Source organism: Lampetra planeri, chromosome 44 (genome assembly GCF_965212315.1).
Source record: "Lampetra planeri chromosome 44, kcLamPlan1.2.h2, whole genome shotgun sequence".
In the NCBI taxonomy this organism is placed as follows: domain Eukaryota; kingdom Metazoa; phylum Chordata; class Hyperoartia; order Petromyzontiformes; family Petromyzontidae; genus Lampetra; species Lampetra planeri.
The window spans coordinates 95,099-111,724 of NC_136150.1; the positions used below are offsets into that span (position 1 = coordinate 95,099).

Here is a 16,626-nt window from a genome sequence, read left to right on the forward strand (position 1 = left end):
AGCCACCAGGATCTGTTATGGTAAAAATATCCCTGCCATAAGAATGTGGAATATCCACCACGACCTTAGGACTGCCAGCAGATTACCAACAGATGGGCACTCCTTCCCATTCATGCATAACTGTTATATCTGTGTATTGTGCGTTTGAATATTGCGTGACTAATAAAATACAGCCATCAAATGTGATGAATAGTATCTGTGCTTATAATAGAGCAGTTGTGTGTCTTGTCCAGGTGCTAGTTCTCGGAAATAAGAAAGACCTGCCCAATGCCTTGGATGAAAAGGAGCTGATTGAAAAGCTGTAAGTATCGCGTTTTGATCGCAGTGACAACAGCTTGATTTACACAGACATCCATAATCACAGCTTGAAAATGTCAGCTGTAGCTTTTAAAGTCCTCACTCTCTAAAATGAAAGCTTTTTTATACAACAGTCGTGACCCACCGTTGTGGCTGAATGGTAACTGGGCCATGGCGTAATGATGATCTCTGATGAGGATGGTGCCAGTGTACATTCGTAGCGCTATGAACTCCACAAACTCGGGAACCAGTCTATTGATGGGGCCTCTGGTTTTCCAGGGGCCAAGCGACATAACCCAGTGGTAGCATGAACACAGGTTTGCGGTTAAAATCCAGCGACCGCCCTGGTTATGACTGCAGGTGCATTTGCCGTCAAAATTCTGCTATGCGATGTCTGCTTCAGCGGTGAATGTTGAATATTCCGTGACGTCATTTGGAAGAGTAGGCCATTGTGTGCCAGTTTCACGTTACAAATGAGCATAATTTGAGAGAAAATCCTTCAAATGACAAACTTTTAATGATACAGTCACCATCGCCCCCTACTGCTGAACGCCTAGCAGCTCGGCGAGGTTGTCCTGTGCAAACCGGCGCAATAATCTAATCAAATAACAAATCAACTCCTGTTCCAATCTCCCCATCACTTGTTGGGTTTCACGAGTTCATTTGAGGTGGAGTCAACATCGGGAGGCCACCTACACTTGGTTCAGTTGAGAGAATCGGATCGTGCTCGGTATTTGCATGCACATTGCACTGCTCTCGGGGTTCCTTGTGATATTGTCTGAATATCTGAACATCATCATCATTGGCCATTGTCAATCCGCTGCTGGATGAAGGCCTTCCCAATCCGCCGCCACCTTGCAATGCAACAATCTGTCCAGCACCTGCCGCAAACGGATCTCGTTGCTCCGTCTCTGCAGTGAAGTCCTCCCGGACGCGCTTCGTTTCATTGGCTGCTGCTCCATTCTTATTCTTGAGCGTCGGCTATCGTCCCGTCTAGCGATGTCGACACTATTTAGACGTATGGAGCCTTCCCCTATTCTCACCTCGCTGATACCAACTTAGTCCGTGTCCTGTGCGCAGCAATGGTCAAATTGACGAGGCGTCCGGATCGTGCCCAGTGATGCTTCGCTCCCCCTGTACCTCCACCCACCCAGCCAAGGGCACAGAGACCCGCAGAGTCGCACGCGGAGACCCGCACAGTCGACATGGTTGGTGGATCAAGAGACGCTGGAGACTGGGGGGGGGCCCATGGTTTAGTTGGCAGGGGAATGACCATACATCACCGCGCCGGCCGGCAGTGCGGGCCGAGTACCTGACCGCAATGGGTGGCCCCGTCCAGGTCTGCAGTGACTCATGGCCACACGGCTCTCGGGCCTCTTTGCCATGTGTCAGATTGAATGAATGTTCATGTTGATGTTATGTCTGTGTAGGAATCTGTCTGCCATTCAGGATCGTGAAATCTGCTGCTATTCCATCTCCTGCAAGGAGAAGGACAACATTGGTATGCTGCTTGCGTCGCATTGTTCTGCCATGAACACACTGGCAGTTTAGTTGTTGGGGACTGTGCTGTCCATGCGCAAACGATACAAAAACATTCAAAGTTTGTTCACTATCCGTTGGCTGCTCAGCTAATTAAACAGACACTTTGCCTCAAATATTCCTGTTTCCACGTAGACATAAAGGATTGATTTACACATCCCATCGACACACGGCCTTTTGGAAGTGAATCTTTCATTATTTTAAATTCTACCCACTCGCACACACAGCACTCGCAAGCACACACAAAGCACTTGCACACACACTACTCGCGCGCACACACACACACCACTACTATACACACAGCACACACACAACACTCGCGCACACACCCTTACTCATTCACACACACAAAGACAACGACCCCCCCCCCGTATTGCCTTAACACAGACTATTGGGGAAAGTGCTGTTAGCGAACACCTATGAAGGCTGGCATGGCACACAAAGGGGTGGGTCGCCAGCACCATGCCTGGGCCGCCTGTGTCTCCCCTGTGGCAATGTTACACATCACACCAGGTCCTCATTTGAGGCCGAGTCGACCTAGGGGAGGTCCAGGACCGGTTCAGATATCCGTCACCGATGTTTACCATGAGCAGAAATAGAACTCGGGTCCCAGGGTTCGTAGCACAGCCCGCTAACCGCTAACACTACCGCTCCCCACACCACACTCGCACACGCACACACACACAGACACACACACACACAACAACAACTGCCATTCGCCACTAAGTGGCGGTAACGTCACCACGACGCTTGTGCCAGGCCATGTGCACCTTGAGGCCACGTGAAGTGTCGAACGCCCGCTGGCAGGAGGTCACGGGGCAGACCCAGGTGCCACGGGTCGACTGACCGAGATGACTGGCTGATGCACCACCTGTGCCCCCTACTGTACCAACTTGCTGTGCTTTAGCCACCCGGCGCTCTGCTCGTTGATGTGAGTGTCGCTCCTCCGCCCTCCGTTGTTGTTGGAGGGCGACTGCCTCCAACTGCCCAGTAGCGTCCTTCACGAGCCTCCTCCACAGAGGCCGATCTTGACACCGCTGGTACCAGTCATCGGCAAGTCCACTCAGCTCCACGTCCTCCTGTACCACATCACTCCATCTCTTCTCTAGCCCATGCTGCGCCTGTTTAGCCCCCTCGATCCGGCCGAACAAAAGCTGTTTAGGCATGCGGTGGCTGGGCATGCAGGCTACATGACCCAGCCAACGCAGCCTTGCCTGCTGGAGGAGCTCACCGATGGGACTTTGCCAAGATCTTTCAAGGATTTGTGAGCTCCTCACCACATGTAACAAACATTGTAACAAATAAGCTTGTGCGGAGGCCCCGGGGGACAGGCTTTTATGACACACAACAACAACAACCGCCATTCGCCACTAAGTGGCGGTGACATCACCACGACGCTTGTGCCAGACCATGTGCACCTTGAGGCCACGTGAAGTGTCGAACACCCGCTGGCAGGAGGTCACGGGGCAGACCCAGGTGCCACGGGTCGACTGACCGAGATGACCGAGATGACTGGCTGATGCACCACCTGTGCCCCCTACTGTACCAACTTGCTGTGCTTTAGCCACCCGGCGCTCCGCTCGTTGTTGTGAGCGTCGCTCCTCCGCCCTCCGTTGTTGTTGGAGGGCGACTGCCTCCAACTGCCCAGTAGCGTCCTTCACGAGCCTCCTCCACTGAGGCCGATCTTGACACACACACACAGACACACACAGACACACACAGACACTCTGCAGAACAGGGAGATGAAATGTAAACAGCAGACAGGCACCCGAATTGGGAGTCAAACCCTGGATACTGGCTGCGAGGCCCGAGTGCTACCTCCTTGCCACCACCTTGCCGCCACCTTGCCGCCTCCCTGCTGCCACCCTGCTGCCACCCCAGTGTAACGTGCTGCTGCTTCCGCTGCTGCGATGGCCCCCCCCCCCTGCCCACAGACATCACCCTGCAGTGGCTGATCCAGCACTCGCGGTCCCGGAGGAACTAGGCGCGACGGGGGCGGCGCCGGCTCCGCCAACGGGGACGGGCGGCCGCGCCGCCGCGGGACGCTCGCGCTCGTACGGAGCACCGGACGCGGTCGCCGTTGGGCGAACGAGCGGCTGGAGTTTTGCAATGGGTAACGAACGGTCCTCACGACGGAACCTCCACGCGGACGCGACAACGATACCGACGGCCGCCGCCCAGGCCGCAGCGGTGGGGGGGGGGGGGAAGAACACGCGTCCGGCACCGCGCTGGGTGACGTTAAGTTACAGAAGGCACAGTTTTTCAGGGAGGGGTCGAGATGTCTCCTGTGCTTATCAATGCCTGCCACCCCTCCCCCACCTACCCCCGCTGCCACCCACAGTGGTATGATGGTTTGCTCCGCAGTCTGTAAATCGTGTTGCCACCTACCGTGGCGGTGGAGGCAGCTCGTGAAGGCGCAGGCTCGGCGCTCGCCGTGGAGCGTACCACTTTAATGGGTTGTTGTTTTTGCGGGGTCACGCTCAGCTTCGCAATTTTGTTCCAAAGTGGCCGTGGGGCTGCACCGCTAGAGCCGTGTGCCACGGCAGCCGCCCGGGAGAGCTTCAATGTCTCTGCTTCGGCATTCGATCTTCCACCAGGATCCTCTTGAGTTGCAATCAGGGCAGCGGCTGCTCTCGGTGCATTATTTGTGGAATGACAACAGGCAGCAGATGCCAGACATCCAGTGCACCGTTATGCACAAAACACCGTCGACTTGCACCCACGGAAAGCAATAGCGCTGCTTTCCTCATTACTCGGACGCGAATCTTTTCTGTATTTTCTTATAAATGCCGATTGACCACTTTAGATATTTTTGTCATGAGTGAATGCAGCACGGGTGCGCAACTATAGAATATATTTGTGGATTTTCGTGGGTTTTTTGTTAGTTTCTTCATCTCTCCATTTCTGTTTGCACCCCTGGAGAGACTTAAACACAGGATTGCTCCAGCGGCCTGTGTGGGGCTTGGCGCTCCGGTGAACGCAAGCGTGTGATGTACATTCAAACGATACGGGAACTCACGCCGTCTCACTTTAGTCTTTAGCGCCGTGCACACGGGACACGGCGTAGAATCAAATAAACTCCGTTCTGACGTCCGATTGTGAGACACAAGCCGAGCTAATAAAAACGAATCGTGGAAAGAGTTTGTGCCAGTCATATACTGTAAATTGAGATAAGATCCGGTGTTACGGGGGGCTGGGGGCACGCAGGGGGGGTGGGAGTTATAAAATAGTGAGACAATATTGCTTATTATGAATGTGTTTATCTCCCATTTGTACAGTATACATGTAATCGCAGCTCACTGAAAATGTAATAAATAAATAATACGGACTGTGCTGGGACAGGTGGCAAGCCAACGCGTGCTTTTGTTTGCTTAAGGTACTGGATTTCTAGACATTTGTGTTCCACTTTGTCGTGCTCTGCAGTCGCCCCGTGCATTTCCAAAGGGGGGCCCGTGTTTGTATAGAGGCCCCCTACACAGCCTCCCACCCCACTAATGCCACTCAAGACAGATACAGAAATCGTAAACCTCTCCTTTGTGTGGTATTTCTATGATGGGATTGTTTGGCCGCCCGTGCTAAATTGCTGAAACCTCAAGGCTGCCATTTCAACGACCGCGACCGGCGAACAGAAGTTGGGCTATGACGCAGAAAACAAAGCCAAAACAAAAACACAAAAACATGTTCTGATTTGGTAAACTCATTTAAGAACTCGTTTCAGGATTTACGTGCACCCCTTTATGAGCGTTCAAACCACAGCAGTGCCCATTGCCCAGACCGCCGGGGAGCATGGGCATTGTCTCGTTCACGTTGCTGCCGCCGCCGCCACTAAAGCCCGGGTTGTCTGCGCGCTCGCGACAGCCAGTCCCTTGTTTCGCATCCCACGGCCGCCGGCACCCGGTGCCAAATCATCAAAGCGAGCCGGCCCCTGTGAGACGCATGAAAGACGTCGTCCCTTTCACAGGTTTAGGCCGTTGTTGTGGCTGTGCCGGCACCAGCGTTAAACATTTAAAGCCACCCGACTACTTTGGGGCTGTGCGATCTGTAAGCAACCAGCCTTGCCCGGTCGCCTTGCAATCATCCGAAATGGATCTCGATGCGTTCACCTGGCTTTAGAAACATGCTTAAGCACGTGGTTGCGTTTCCTCTTTGGTGGCTCTCGAAGAACTTTCACGTGGCCTGTAATTACCGCGCGAGAGCTGGGAAAATACTATCGGTGATTTGAATGGAGATTAAATTTCAATTGAACCTTAATAATAATTATTCACATTCTTTCATGACGATTGTTTGACCGTGATTCACCACTCTGGTCAGTGAGGGTTGGTGAAGTGGGGGTGTGGGATGGAGGGTGTGGACTAGACCAGTTCAGATATTGCTCACCGCTCATGTTCCCATAGTTCTGACCAGGAATTGAACCCGGATGCTGCACGGGTTCACAGTGCAGCACACTCGCCACTGAACCACCGTTCCATGTTCACTTCATGCAAGTGGTGTTGATGCTGGAGTTTTAGGGGTAGGTGTAATGTTAATAAATGCAAGTGCCATTTGATTATTACTTTAGTCGTGCTCAGTGCTCGAGCGAGCGACTTGAAATCAGAAGGTTGCGAGTTGAAATCCTGTTTGGGGATTGACTCCCAGCCCATCATCCCCCTACGGTCGATAATAGGTATTCCACTGTGTGGAGAAGTCAATCTGCGTTCCCAAATTGATAGCCTCGCCCCTGCCATAGGAATGTGGAGTTTCCACTACTGGCTCAGGGCTCGAAATAGATGAGCACCGTCCCAATGCTCATGAGCAGGCAATCGCTAACTTTTTTACTTTCATATTCGTGCCTTATAAAGAGTTCCTCCATTCTCTTTTCGATAGCATAGTCAGGCAGTGGGCTGCCACATGCTGCACGTGGCCTGGAATCAACAATGGTTGAAGCTGCGAGGGTTGGTGGATCACAAATGTTGCAAAATCCCTTCCTGTGGGCATTGCAGTGCCATACCCTGCCTTGCCAGGAGAAGGCCGTACGCCAAAATGTGGACTAATCTCCATCAGTCCCTTCTGTACGGGATATTGATGCCCCCTGGCAAGCGGGGGTTTTCTCGGGCTGCTTTGGTTTTTTCCCATATGCATAACACATTATTTGGCTGAACACAATCATATATAGTATATACATATACGCCTTAATGTTTGCCTGATGCCTTGGCATAAATGACCCTCCTATATAAAAACTTTTTTTTATATTATAAACCCATTGAGAATTAGCAGGAACATTTGACCATTGGGTGAGACGAAAAAATATATTTTATTTTACCGGGTAAAGCCCACTGAGCTATATAGCTTTTTTTCAGAAGCGACCTGGCCAAATGATAACGAAGTGGCTTATGTGACAGTGGCAGGATGCACCTCCTAACACCTGCACATCACATGCGCCGCACTGCCCAGCGGGTGGAGTCACCCGGAGATGCTCCTGATGGCCGAGAAGGACGTCCGCATTTGCTGGTGCTAAAGCTGGATGGCTTGAAACTTCCCGACGCTCGAATGACCTGGCTTCAGTCTACTTCTAACTTGGAACAAGTCTTAACACCAGATGTATTATTTAGTTCAAACAATGCCCGTCTGGTGCGGTCATCTCTTTCACACGTGGAAAATTAATTGAGTGGCCCATTTATAAATGTGAAGCGATTTGGTACCAACATTGTCTTGTTGAAATTTATTGCAGTACAGTGAACAATTTTGAAAACAGACCGAGTGTGATGGTCGCCCCCCACCCTGCCCGCAGCTCCACACGGTGCCATGGAGGACCTGCCAGGCCCCACTGTGGCACTAGTGGCCGCGTGGAGGCCCTTCTCCACCCTGATCGCCACTCCACTGGTCTTCCGAGTTCTCGCCTAGTTACACAAAACACTCGGTCACCTACCCATTCAAACATCCCCCGTATCGCATTAACAGAATGTTGGGACAATGGCTGTTTGCGACCACCTATGAAGGCCAACACGTCACATGAGGGGGTGGGTAGCCAGAACCACGCCTTGCCGCCTTTGAGGCTGAGTCGACCTAGGTGAGGCCCAGGACCGATTCGGATAAACGTCATTGATGTTGGCCAATTCACCCACTAACCCATTCATTCACTTGGTCACCTACTCACTCAATCTTCCAAATGAGGATCACCCTGGTCTCTTGAGTTCCCACCTGGTTAAGCAAAATAAGCTTGGACTCATGAGGAGTGTGTTGCTGTTTTTTGGACCTGCCTGCATCTGAATACTGTGTACAGCCACATTTGTTGATGACCCTTTGTACCCATTATACCCATGGCAGTCATACACAGCGAGTGAGCTGAAACCATAACGATCGACGCATTGTGAAATGATTGTACACTACGTCACGCAATCATTTGTTTGGCTGTCCGGTGGTGGAGGTTTTCACGACAAAACTTTGGCCAGATCCGCTACATGTCATAAACAAAAAATAAATCATGAATCACAAAATCGGCTGCAAAAACCTACACGATAAATTATCGATGGTATTTCCCATCCCTACAACTTTACCACCACTGCACTCACTACCCTCCAAGCCTGCCCACTGGTTTGTTTGTTGCTCTTTGTGGCCCACGGCTCCCGTCTCCCAAGAGTCGACGTCGGTCATCTCGCCCACTGACCGTAACTGGAATCCAATTTCCGATGTCGATGTTCGTTGTGTTTTATTGACATGAAAACTCGTCACAAGGTGGAGCCACCGCGAGGAGGACAATGCCGTCTCCACCCAGAACAGAATGGAACAATGCGGTCATCCAGAATAAACGCCTCATTCGAGACCCAAACGTAGCCGCACCTCCTGTCTTTGCCATCGCTTCTCGAAGACCACTGGTGGTGTAACCGTCAACCACATCAGAACATCGACAGCAGCACATGCTGGTACAGTACCACATCTTCATAAACGGAAAATTAAAGACAAGCTGTGGCCATGCAACCCAAACTATGGACCGTCGAGTAAACCACGAAACTGCGCTCCGCAAAATGACACGAACTCTGCTGAAGCCCTCTCGTGGCCAGCAGCAGCAGCACGACCTCGACATTGGCAACGAGCTCCTCGCACGCTGCTGCCGCTGCCACGACACGCCAAGACCGGACTTGGTCCGCGTGTTCACTTCACAGACTCTCGGCCCATGGTCCACCCGCACGTTCTGTCACGGTCGGAAATTTTACGCTCGTTCCGCTTGGCCGGCATTTGTTCAGCGGTGCGCGAGAGAGGAGAATCGCTCGCGAGCAACACCGCAGCGGCCGCACGTGGACGTCGCTCGAACGCTCCCTTGACGCCCACCTCCGGTGACCGTCAAAGGTGCCGCGCAGTCTCCGAGCGGCTCCACTGCTGGGGAGGGGAGAGTCCTCGGCTCGCGCTGATCCCACACCGTGTGAGACCCATTGCTCGGAAACGGGTTCAGCCAATCGGGCCAGGAGAAGGGTGGGGGGAGGGGATTGAGTGCCCAGGGTGGTGCCCTGGATAATTAACTCGGTTACTGCTGCTGTATCAGGAGGCTGTTGAAGCCTGTAGTTTTAACAATATTTGTACTATTTTATCAGGTAAGGCCCACTGAGCTATATAGCTCTTTGTCAAAAGCGACTTGGCCACAAATTATAGCTCAATGAAGTGGAAATGTAAAGTAGCTAAATACTCTTAAACGCATGTTGCTAAATGTGAAAGGAAAATCCAGAGGACCCGAAGAAAAATCCACACGACCGCGGGGAGAGACAAGCAAACTCCAAATATACAGGCGTCAGTATTGGAATCGAACCCACAAACTCCTGTATACTAGGCGAGGTGGTTAACATCTCGCCACCCTGGTGCCCAGAGCAGACGGGAAGGAATTGGGAGTTGATCGGATTGGGGATTGTGCTGGCCCCCTGTGCAGGCAGCTGGCTACTTGCCAGCTGCGCATCTCGACGCGACACATGGCCTGCATTTGCATTCCCTGTGAACGGCCGAGCTGGGAAGAAGGGCCACGGTCAATGGCTGATGGGATGTAAAAAAAAGGTATTTTTTTTATTTTGTGGAAGGACCGATACGGGGAGAAAGACTAATTAATTGATGTGGTGGCCCAGTGGTTGTGTAATTGGCCGATGTTTCGGTCGTTTGCCCTCACCCAGGGCAGAGAGAGGACAAAGATCACCTACAATCCCCGTGCCGCGGCCGGAGATCACCCATCACACCGTGGGGACTCGACTCGAGAGCTAAAGCGGTTGGAATTACCGGATTTTCCCTTAGGGATACGGCATCGTTATTGACGTATATATTGTTGAGGTGTTATTTGCGCTTTATGCACCGTGCCAAACGTCGCAGCAGCATCGCCACTACAATAACATCAACCGTTTTTACTTTTCCAACAACTAGATATTGCGTAGCTTGCAAGTCGGCATATTACAGTGCAGTACATACACAGTTGCTGTGTTATGAGGCAGTGATCGTGATGAGCACTGGTGGTGGTTAGCACGTAGCCCAGTGCTGTGGTTGCAGCCAATGCTGCGAAACTCCCTTCCTGTGGGAGTCGAGGAGGAGCAACACCCTAGCTCGCCATCAGAAGGCAGTACAGCAAGTGGACTCATCGCCATCTCTTTCCATCTGTACGGGCACAGAGTGTCTCCCCCCTCGCGTGTGAGGGTTTCCTCCCACTTGTATAAAAAAACAACTCCTCATGAATTGCCTGAAAACATCTTAAAATAAAAACTCCAATGAAGTAGGACCCTCCTGAAAAGAGTCCTACCATTCAGTCTGGCTCTCCTGGATATATAAATAAGTAAACAAATTAATGAGTGCAGTGCGGATTTTATTGTATCTGTCGTACCTGTGCGCGTCACTGCCAACAGCGGCCCCTTATTCTCACCATGAATCGCTGAAGCGAACCGTGCCACGCGCACGTTCACGAGCCTTTGTCCTGCTGCTGTCACTGGCAAGTGCCCTGTCTCTGTGCACGACGCAACCTCTCCTCCTGCCTCTTCGCTGTGGCCTCGAGCGCCAATCCACGACGAACGTGGACGCGAGCCGGGGGCACTTTGTGTCGACTGTGTCCATCATTGCTTCTGTGGCGTGCCCAGTGGACGTGGCTATCGAGTGTGCAGGCGGTGCGATCGCACCTTGGCCCGACTGTGCGGGACATCTGGTCTGGGCCCACCGCCGTCTCACGCGCGTCACGCGCCCGCCACTGCGCGTAGCTGTTGAGCAGCAGCCAAAGGCGCAACCCTGCAAGCGCTCACTCCTTCCACTGCTGGCCCGAAGAGGCCTCCACTAGAGGGAGCTCTGGATTGTATTTGGTCTAATCTTCCACGCTGCAAATATATAATTAGACTTGCATGGAGATGCGTAGACTCCCAAAGATAACTTTAGACAGAGACCCATTGACAAGGTTCCATAAACTCAGATAATTAATCATAGACTTACACAGAGACCTATAGACGTACGTACAATCCTGTAAACTTACACAGATACATGTACACTCGCACGGGGACCGATATAACTAAGATACAGATCCATAAACTCTGAGGCCCGTAGACTCACACACACAGAGACGCATACATAGGCTGACACTGAGACCAATAAACTCACATAGAGACCAATCGACTCCTTGCCCCCGGTCGTATTTAGACCCTATACAAATCCACATTGTAACTGTATTGTTGCAAATGGTGAGCGTACCTACCCACACTTGGCCCCACCACACGCGACCTGCCAGTGGGCTGTGGTGACCCCATTCACGCTGCTCAATGAAACACGAGGCGACGTCTCGCTGCGACCAGGAGCAATGGGGTTGTTTGTGCGCTGCAGCCACTGCTCGGCATCTGCTCATTACCCTCATAGAAAAAGGACTCGAGGCGTGTGGAGGAAGCACAAACGAGTGGGGAGGCAGCGGCTACGCTGTGAGCCGGCGCCAACGATTGCCCAAGCTCTGGGGCCCTCTTTACATTAAGGTGTTATCGGCCAATGAATGGGTGTTTACGTGTGGGAAGAAATTGGAACACCCGGTGAAAACCCACGCGTGCGAGGGGGAAACACTATCCCACATGGACAGAGCAGGTGGAGTCCATACTTGCTATACCGCCTTCTCCTGGCAGAGCCAGGATACAGCTCCCAGGGATATGCACGGGAAGGGATTTTCACAACACGTGTGTGTGTGTGTACCATCCACCAACCTCGCTGCTGCCTCTGCCTCCACAGCGCGAGACCACCAAATCTCCTCTCACTCGAGCTCCATGCTCTGGAGTCGCGCTTGCCCCTCCCTGGTGGAGGGAGCGATGGCACGGAGACTGGTGGCACGGAGACTGGTGGCACGGAGACTGCGCTTGGCCGGGCAGTTGCTGAGCGCAGAGCCAAAGGCCCCAAACGTCAAGTGGCTGGCAACAAACAACAAGATTGTCCAAATTGTGAAGAGATACGAGTGTAACGTGTTTCTTGAATTGAGCGAGGTTATTGTTTTTGTAAGAGATTGGGGGAAAAGAGACGACGACGATGATAGTAGTCCGTCCTCGTTTTGGACGACGCTAACTCTCCCCACAATTCTCATTGCTCGACTCTCGGCACGCAATTGCTTTGGCTCCCTGTGGACTACCGTTGCCTGTTCAAATTCCTCACCCTGGTCAACAAATCCCTTCATGGTCTTGCCCCACCATATCTTGCCACTCTTGTATCTCATGTCCCTTCCTCACCCTCTATATTCTCAATCTTTGCTGTCTCTCTCTGTGCCTCCTTCTCCTTGCACTCAATACACGATTTCGCTCGTTCCACGATTTCGCTCTCTCTGTTCTCGCTCCCCTTCACTGGAACAAACGTCCCCTCCATGATCACCAGTCACCTTCGCTCACGAGTTTCCGCTCCTCACTCAAAACTCACTTCTTGTTCCCGAGCTCACCCCACGACCCCCCCCCCCTTAATCTCCCCCCTCATCACCACCACCGTTACTGTTCCCTCTTCTTAATCTCATAACATGGCTACCACTTATTCCCTATTCATTCAATCTATTCATCATCATTTGCTTTAATCAATTTTGTTTAAAAAAATTCATGCATTACAGATTTGCTCATTACTTCCTCACATCTATTTGATTCACCTCATCTCCACCATTACATGTATATGTACCATTCCTAATTCTCTGTAAAGCACCTTGGTCAAGGTGCTATACAAATTACGTTAAAATAAGGTTGTGATGGCAGGAGGGAATTCCAGTGGAGCCGTGCAAGGGAAGACGTGCAAAGAGAAATGAGGTGACCTGCAGTGTGGTGAGTGCTTAGATGAGCCATTGCTTGGGTGAGCGAGTGGGTGAGTAGTTAGGTCATTGGTTGGGTGAGTGGTTTGGTGAGTGAGCAGATGGTGGGATACTTAGGGCAGATTTATAGGTCTCTGTGTGAGTCTATGGGTCTCTCTGTGAGTCTCAGAGTAAATGGTGGAATACTGGCAGGGCACATCTAAGGGTTTCTGCGAGTCTATGGGTCTCTCTGTGAGTCTCAGAGTAAATGGTGGAATACTGGCAATGCACATCTATGGGTTTCTGCGAGTCTATGGGTTTCTGCGTTAGTCTATAAGTCTGAGCCTAAGCGGAGATAGTAGAATTCTGTGAGGGCAGATCTTTGAGTCACTGTGATTCTATGGGTCTCTTTGAATTTATGGGTCTCATTGTGTGTTTACAGGCAGATGATGGGATACTATTAAGGACGATCTATAAGTCTATGTGTGTGTCTGTAGATCTCTGTGCGAGTCTATGGATCTCTGTGCGAGTCAATTGGTCTATGGATTTATGGGCCTCTATGTGAGTATAATCGCAGATTGTGGGATACTGTTAGGGGAGATCTATTGATCTCTGGGTCGGTATGGAGGTCTGCATACGATTATGTAGGTCTCTATTTGATTATGTAGGTCTCTATACGAGTGCTGGACAGTACGCTATGAAGTGGAAAGTCTGGGTTCACAACTTCCAGTGACGGCCAAAGTCAGTGGCGATTCTCTGCACGGGTTCCTGAACGCTGTCGCCAATTACATTCCTGGGCTTCCAAGGACAGACGCGTGAACCGTGTGGGAGGAATGTTTTTGACTCTGCGTAAAATAACAGTGGAGGATGCGAGAGCTGCTTTGGAACCTCAGCTCCGGCTCGACTAACGGGGCCGTAGCAGGGGACAGAAGCAGCATTCAAATCCGGTAGGCTGCCCTGGTTAACCCTGAGGGTATGAACCGTAAAATACTACGCGGCGTCTGTATCACAGCTGACATTAAAGATCCCGTGACGTCATTCATAAGTGTGGGCACCGTGTGCTGGCATTGGGGTCCAAATTTGCCAAATTCGAAAACTGCATCGCCAACGATTCAACCGGAATCAATGACAAAATAGCACACATCGCCCCCTACTGGCAGACTATTGCCATTTGCAGACCACACGGGGACAGCTGCCACTGGGGGTGCCCTTTCGAATGTGTCCAGGTGAGATGCAAGTCGCCTATCGACAGTGTATATCCTCATTGCGCAATGCACATGGCACACACACAAAGAGACAACGATTCCACGTATGGCCATGCAGACTGTTGGGGCGTGTGCTGTTCGCGAGCACCTATGAAGGCCAATGTGGCTAACGAGAGGGTGGGTGGCGAGCACCACGCCAAGTCGTATTTGTCTTCCCCGTGCAAATGCTTACACATCGCACCAGGTACTCATTTAAGGCTGAGTCGACCTTAGGGAAGCCCATGATTTGATCAGATGTCTCACTAATATTGACCGTGAAAGGGAATTGAACACGGGTCATGGGGTACATGTCACAGTGCGCTACCTGCTACACTACCGCTCCCCAACAACATCCGCCATTCACTGAGTTGCGGTGACGTCACCACGTAAAGTGTCGAAGGCTCGCTGACAGGAAGAGGTCACGGGGCAGACCCAGCTGCTATGGCTTGACTGACTGAAATGACAGATACACCACCTGTGCCCCCTACCGCGCCATATTGCTGCATTGTATCTGAACTCGTAGCGAGGCTCCTCCCCCCTCCGTTGTTGTAGAAGGGCGACTGCCTCCAACTGCTCAGTAGCGTCTATCACGAGTCTCCTCCATAGAGGCTGATCTTGACACCGCTGGTACCCGTCTTGGGCAAGGCCACTCAGCTCCACATCTTCCTGTACCGCATTACTCCATCTCTTCTCCGGCCCATGCCGTGCCCGTTTAGACCCCTCGATCGGCCCTAACAGAAGCAGCTTGGGTATGCGGTGGCAGGGCATGCGGGCTACATGACCCAGCGAATGCAGCCTTGCCTTCCGGAAGAGCTCACCGATGGGAATATGTCCAGATTGTTCGAGGATTTGTGAGCTCCTCACACAATCCAGCCTGGTTAAACCCAGGATGGATCATAGGCAGGCCAGCCTGAATGTGTCTAACTGGCGCAGATGTTCCATTAGAGGGATCCACGTTTCAAAAGCATAGAGAAGGGAGGGCATTATCGTGGCTGAGATGATCCGAAGATTTGTGTGGAGTAACAGACCAGGTAGCTTCCACACAGTGTTACGCAGCCAGTGAAAATATATTGTCGCCAGACCGATTCGCAGTGAGACCTCCGCTGTCAAACCGGAGCTGGTCATAAGCACACTGCCTAGGTATGAGGAAACTCTCCACTTTCTCCACTACTGCCCCATCACCAATGAGAGTTTGGGCTGGTGGAGTGTTTGATAGGACAAAATACCCAGGCACGTCCTTAATTTTGGTGGAGTTGATGGTAAGGCCCTACCTTTTAGTAGCGCGCTCCAGGTTCAGCAGCAGCGTCCCCAACTCCTTATTTGAGTGAGCAGCAATCACCAGATTATCAGCATACAAAACATGGTTGGCTAATCGGGAGGCATCTCTCGACCGGACTTGCTATTGTTAGCCGTGGTTGGGTATCTAACCTGGACCGCCGGGTTATATGTATGTTGCGTAGTGCGCTAACCACTGTGCCACCCCTCCCGTGATGTCACCACAGCGCTTGTGCTCGGCGGCTCAGTGTACCGTGAGGCCGTCACGTGAAATGTGGAAGTCGCCCTGCTGGCAGCAGGTCACGGGACAAACTCAAGTGCCCTGAGTTTACTGAGACAACTGGCAGATACACCGGTGGTGCACTCCTGTGCCAACTCGCCCGGCGCTCCACTATCGCTCCTCTGCCCTCCACTGTTGCTGGAGGGCGACTGCATCCAACTGCCCAGTAAGCTCACAGTGCACGTAGCCTGGCACGGCCCAGTAGCGTCCTTCACAAGCCTCCTGCACACACTGACACACAACGAGAGTCACAAAGACATCCGTATAATTACAGACTGCCGGGGCAAGTTGTTGTTAGCGAGCACCTGCGAAGGCCGATACGGCGGTACCTATCAAGGGTTGTCGTGTGGTCAGAACTAAGACTCGGCCGCCTTTGTCTCCCTCGCGCCAGGTATTCCTTGACGCTGGGGCGACCTAGGAGGGGAGGCCCAGGACACGCACACGACGAGGGCACGGGGCGCGTGCGGCGGCGCCCACTCGACGTGTCCCCGTGCGCACGCGGCGGCGGCTGGAGCACGCCCCCCCCCCCACTAATCCGGCCAGACGGAGACACGCGCTCACAGAGTGACACGGCAGCCTCTCCTCCGAGCGCCATCGCGCACTCGCGAGCTGCTTCCTTGCAACGAGGTAACGCGGCGGAGGAAGCGGCGCTTGACCCCCCGTCCCCGCCGCACTGCGCCCTCGCCGGGGCGGGCAGCGCGGCCCCACGGGGCGCCGCGCGTCGTGCACGGCGCCCTGGGGTGGGGGTCGTGAGAGCGCCAGCGATGGCGCCCTCA

The 16,626-nt window shown here is 52.5% G+C and overlaps 1 protein-coding gene and 1 long non-coding RNA gene across 2 annotated transcripts in view; one reads left to right on the top strand and one right to left on the bottom strand.

Moving 5' to 3' along the window:
• The window catches only part of LOC144732745 (ADP-ribosylation factor-like protein 8B), a 33,647-nt gene extending 28,472 nt beyond the window's left edge, over positions 1 to 5,175 (top strand). The window contains exons 5-7 of the mRNA XM_078614318.1: positions 234 to 301; positions 1,728 to 1,798; positions 3,771 to 5,175. Coding sequence (XP_078470444.1) covers positions 234 to 301; positions 1,728 to 1,798; positions 3,771 to 3,820 — 189 coding nt within the window. The 3' untranslated portion in view covers positions 3,821 to 5,175. The remainder of the gene's footprint in view (positions 1 to 233; positions 302 to 1,727; positions 1,799 to 3,770) is intronic.
• Positions 5,176 to 8,504: 3,329 nt separating this feature from the next.
• On the bottom strand, positions 8,505 to 16,543 carry LOC144732747 (uncharacterized). Its single transcript, XR_013588245.1, has 2 exons — positions 15,567 to 16,543; positions 8,505 to 12,203 (listed from the first exon to the last, which is right to left on the bottom strand). It is a non-coding gene; the product is annotated as an uncharacterized LOC144732747 (long non-coding RNA).
• Positions 16,544 to 16,626: the final 83 nt, after the last annotated feature.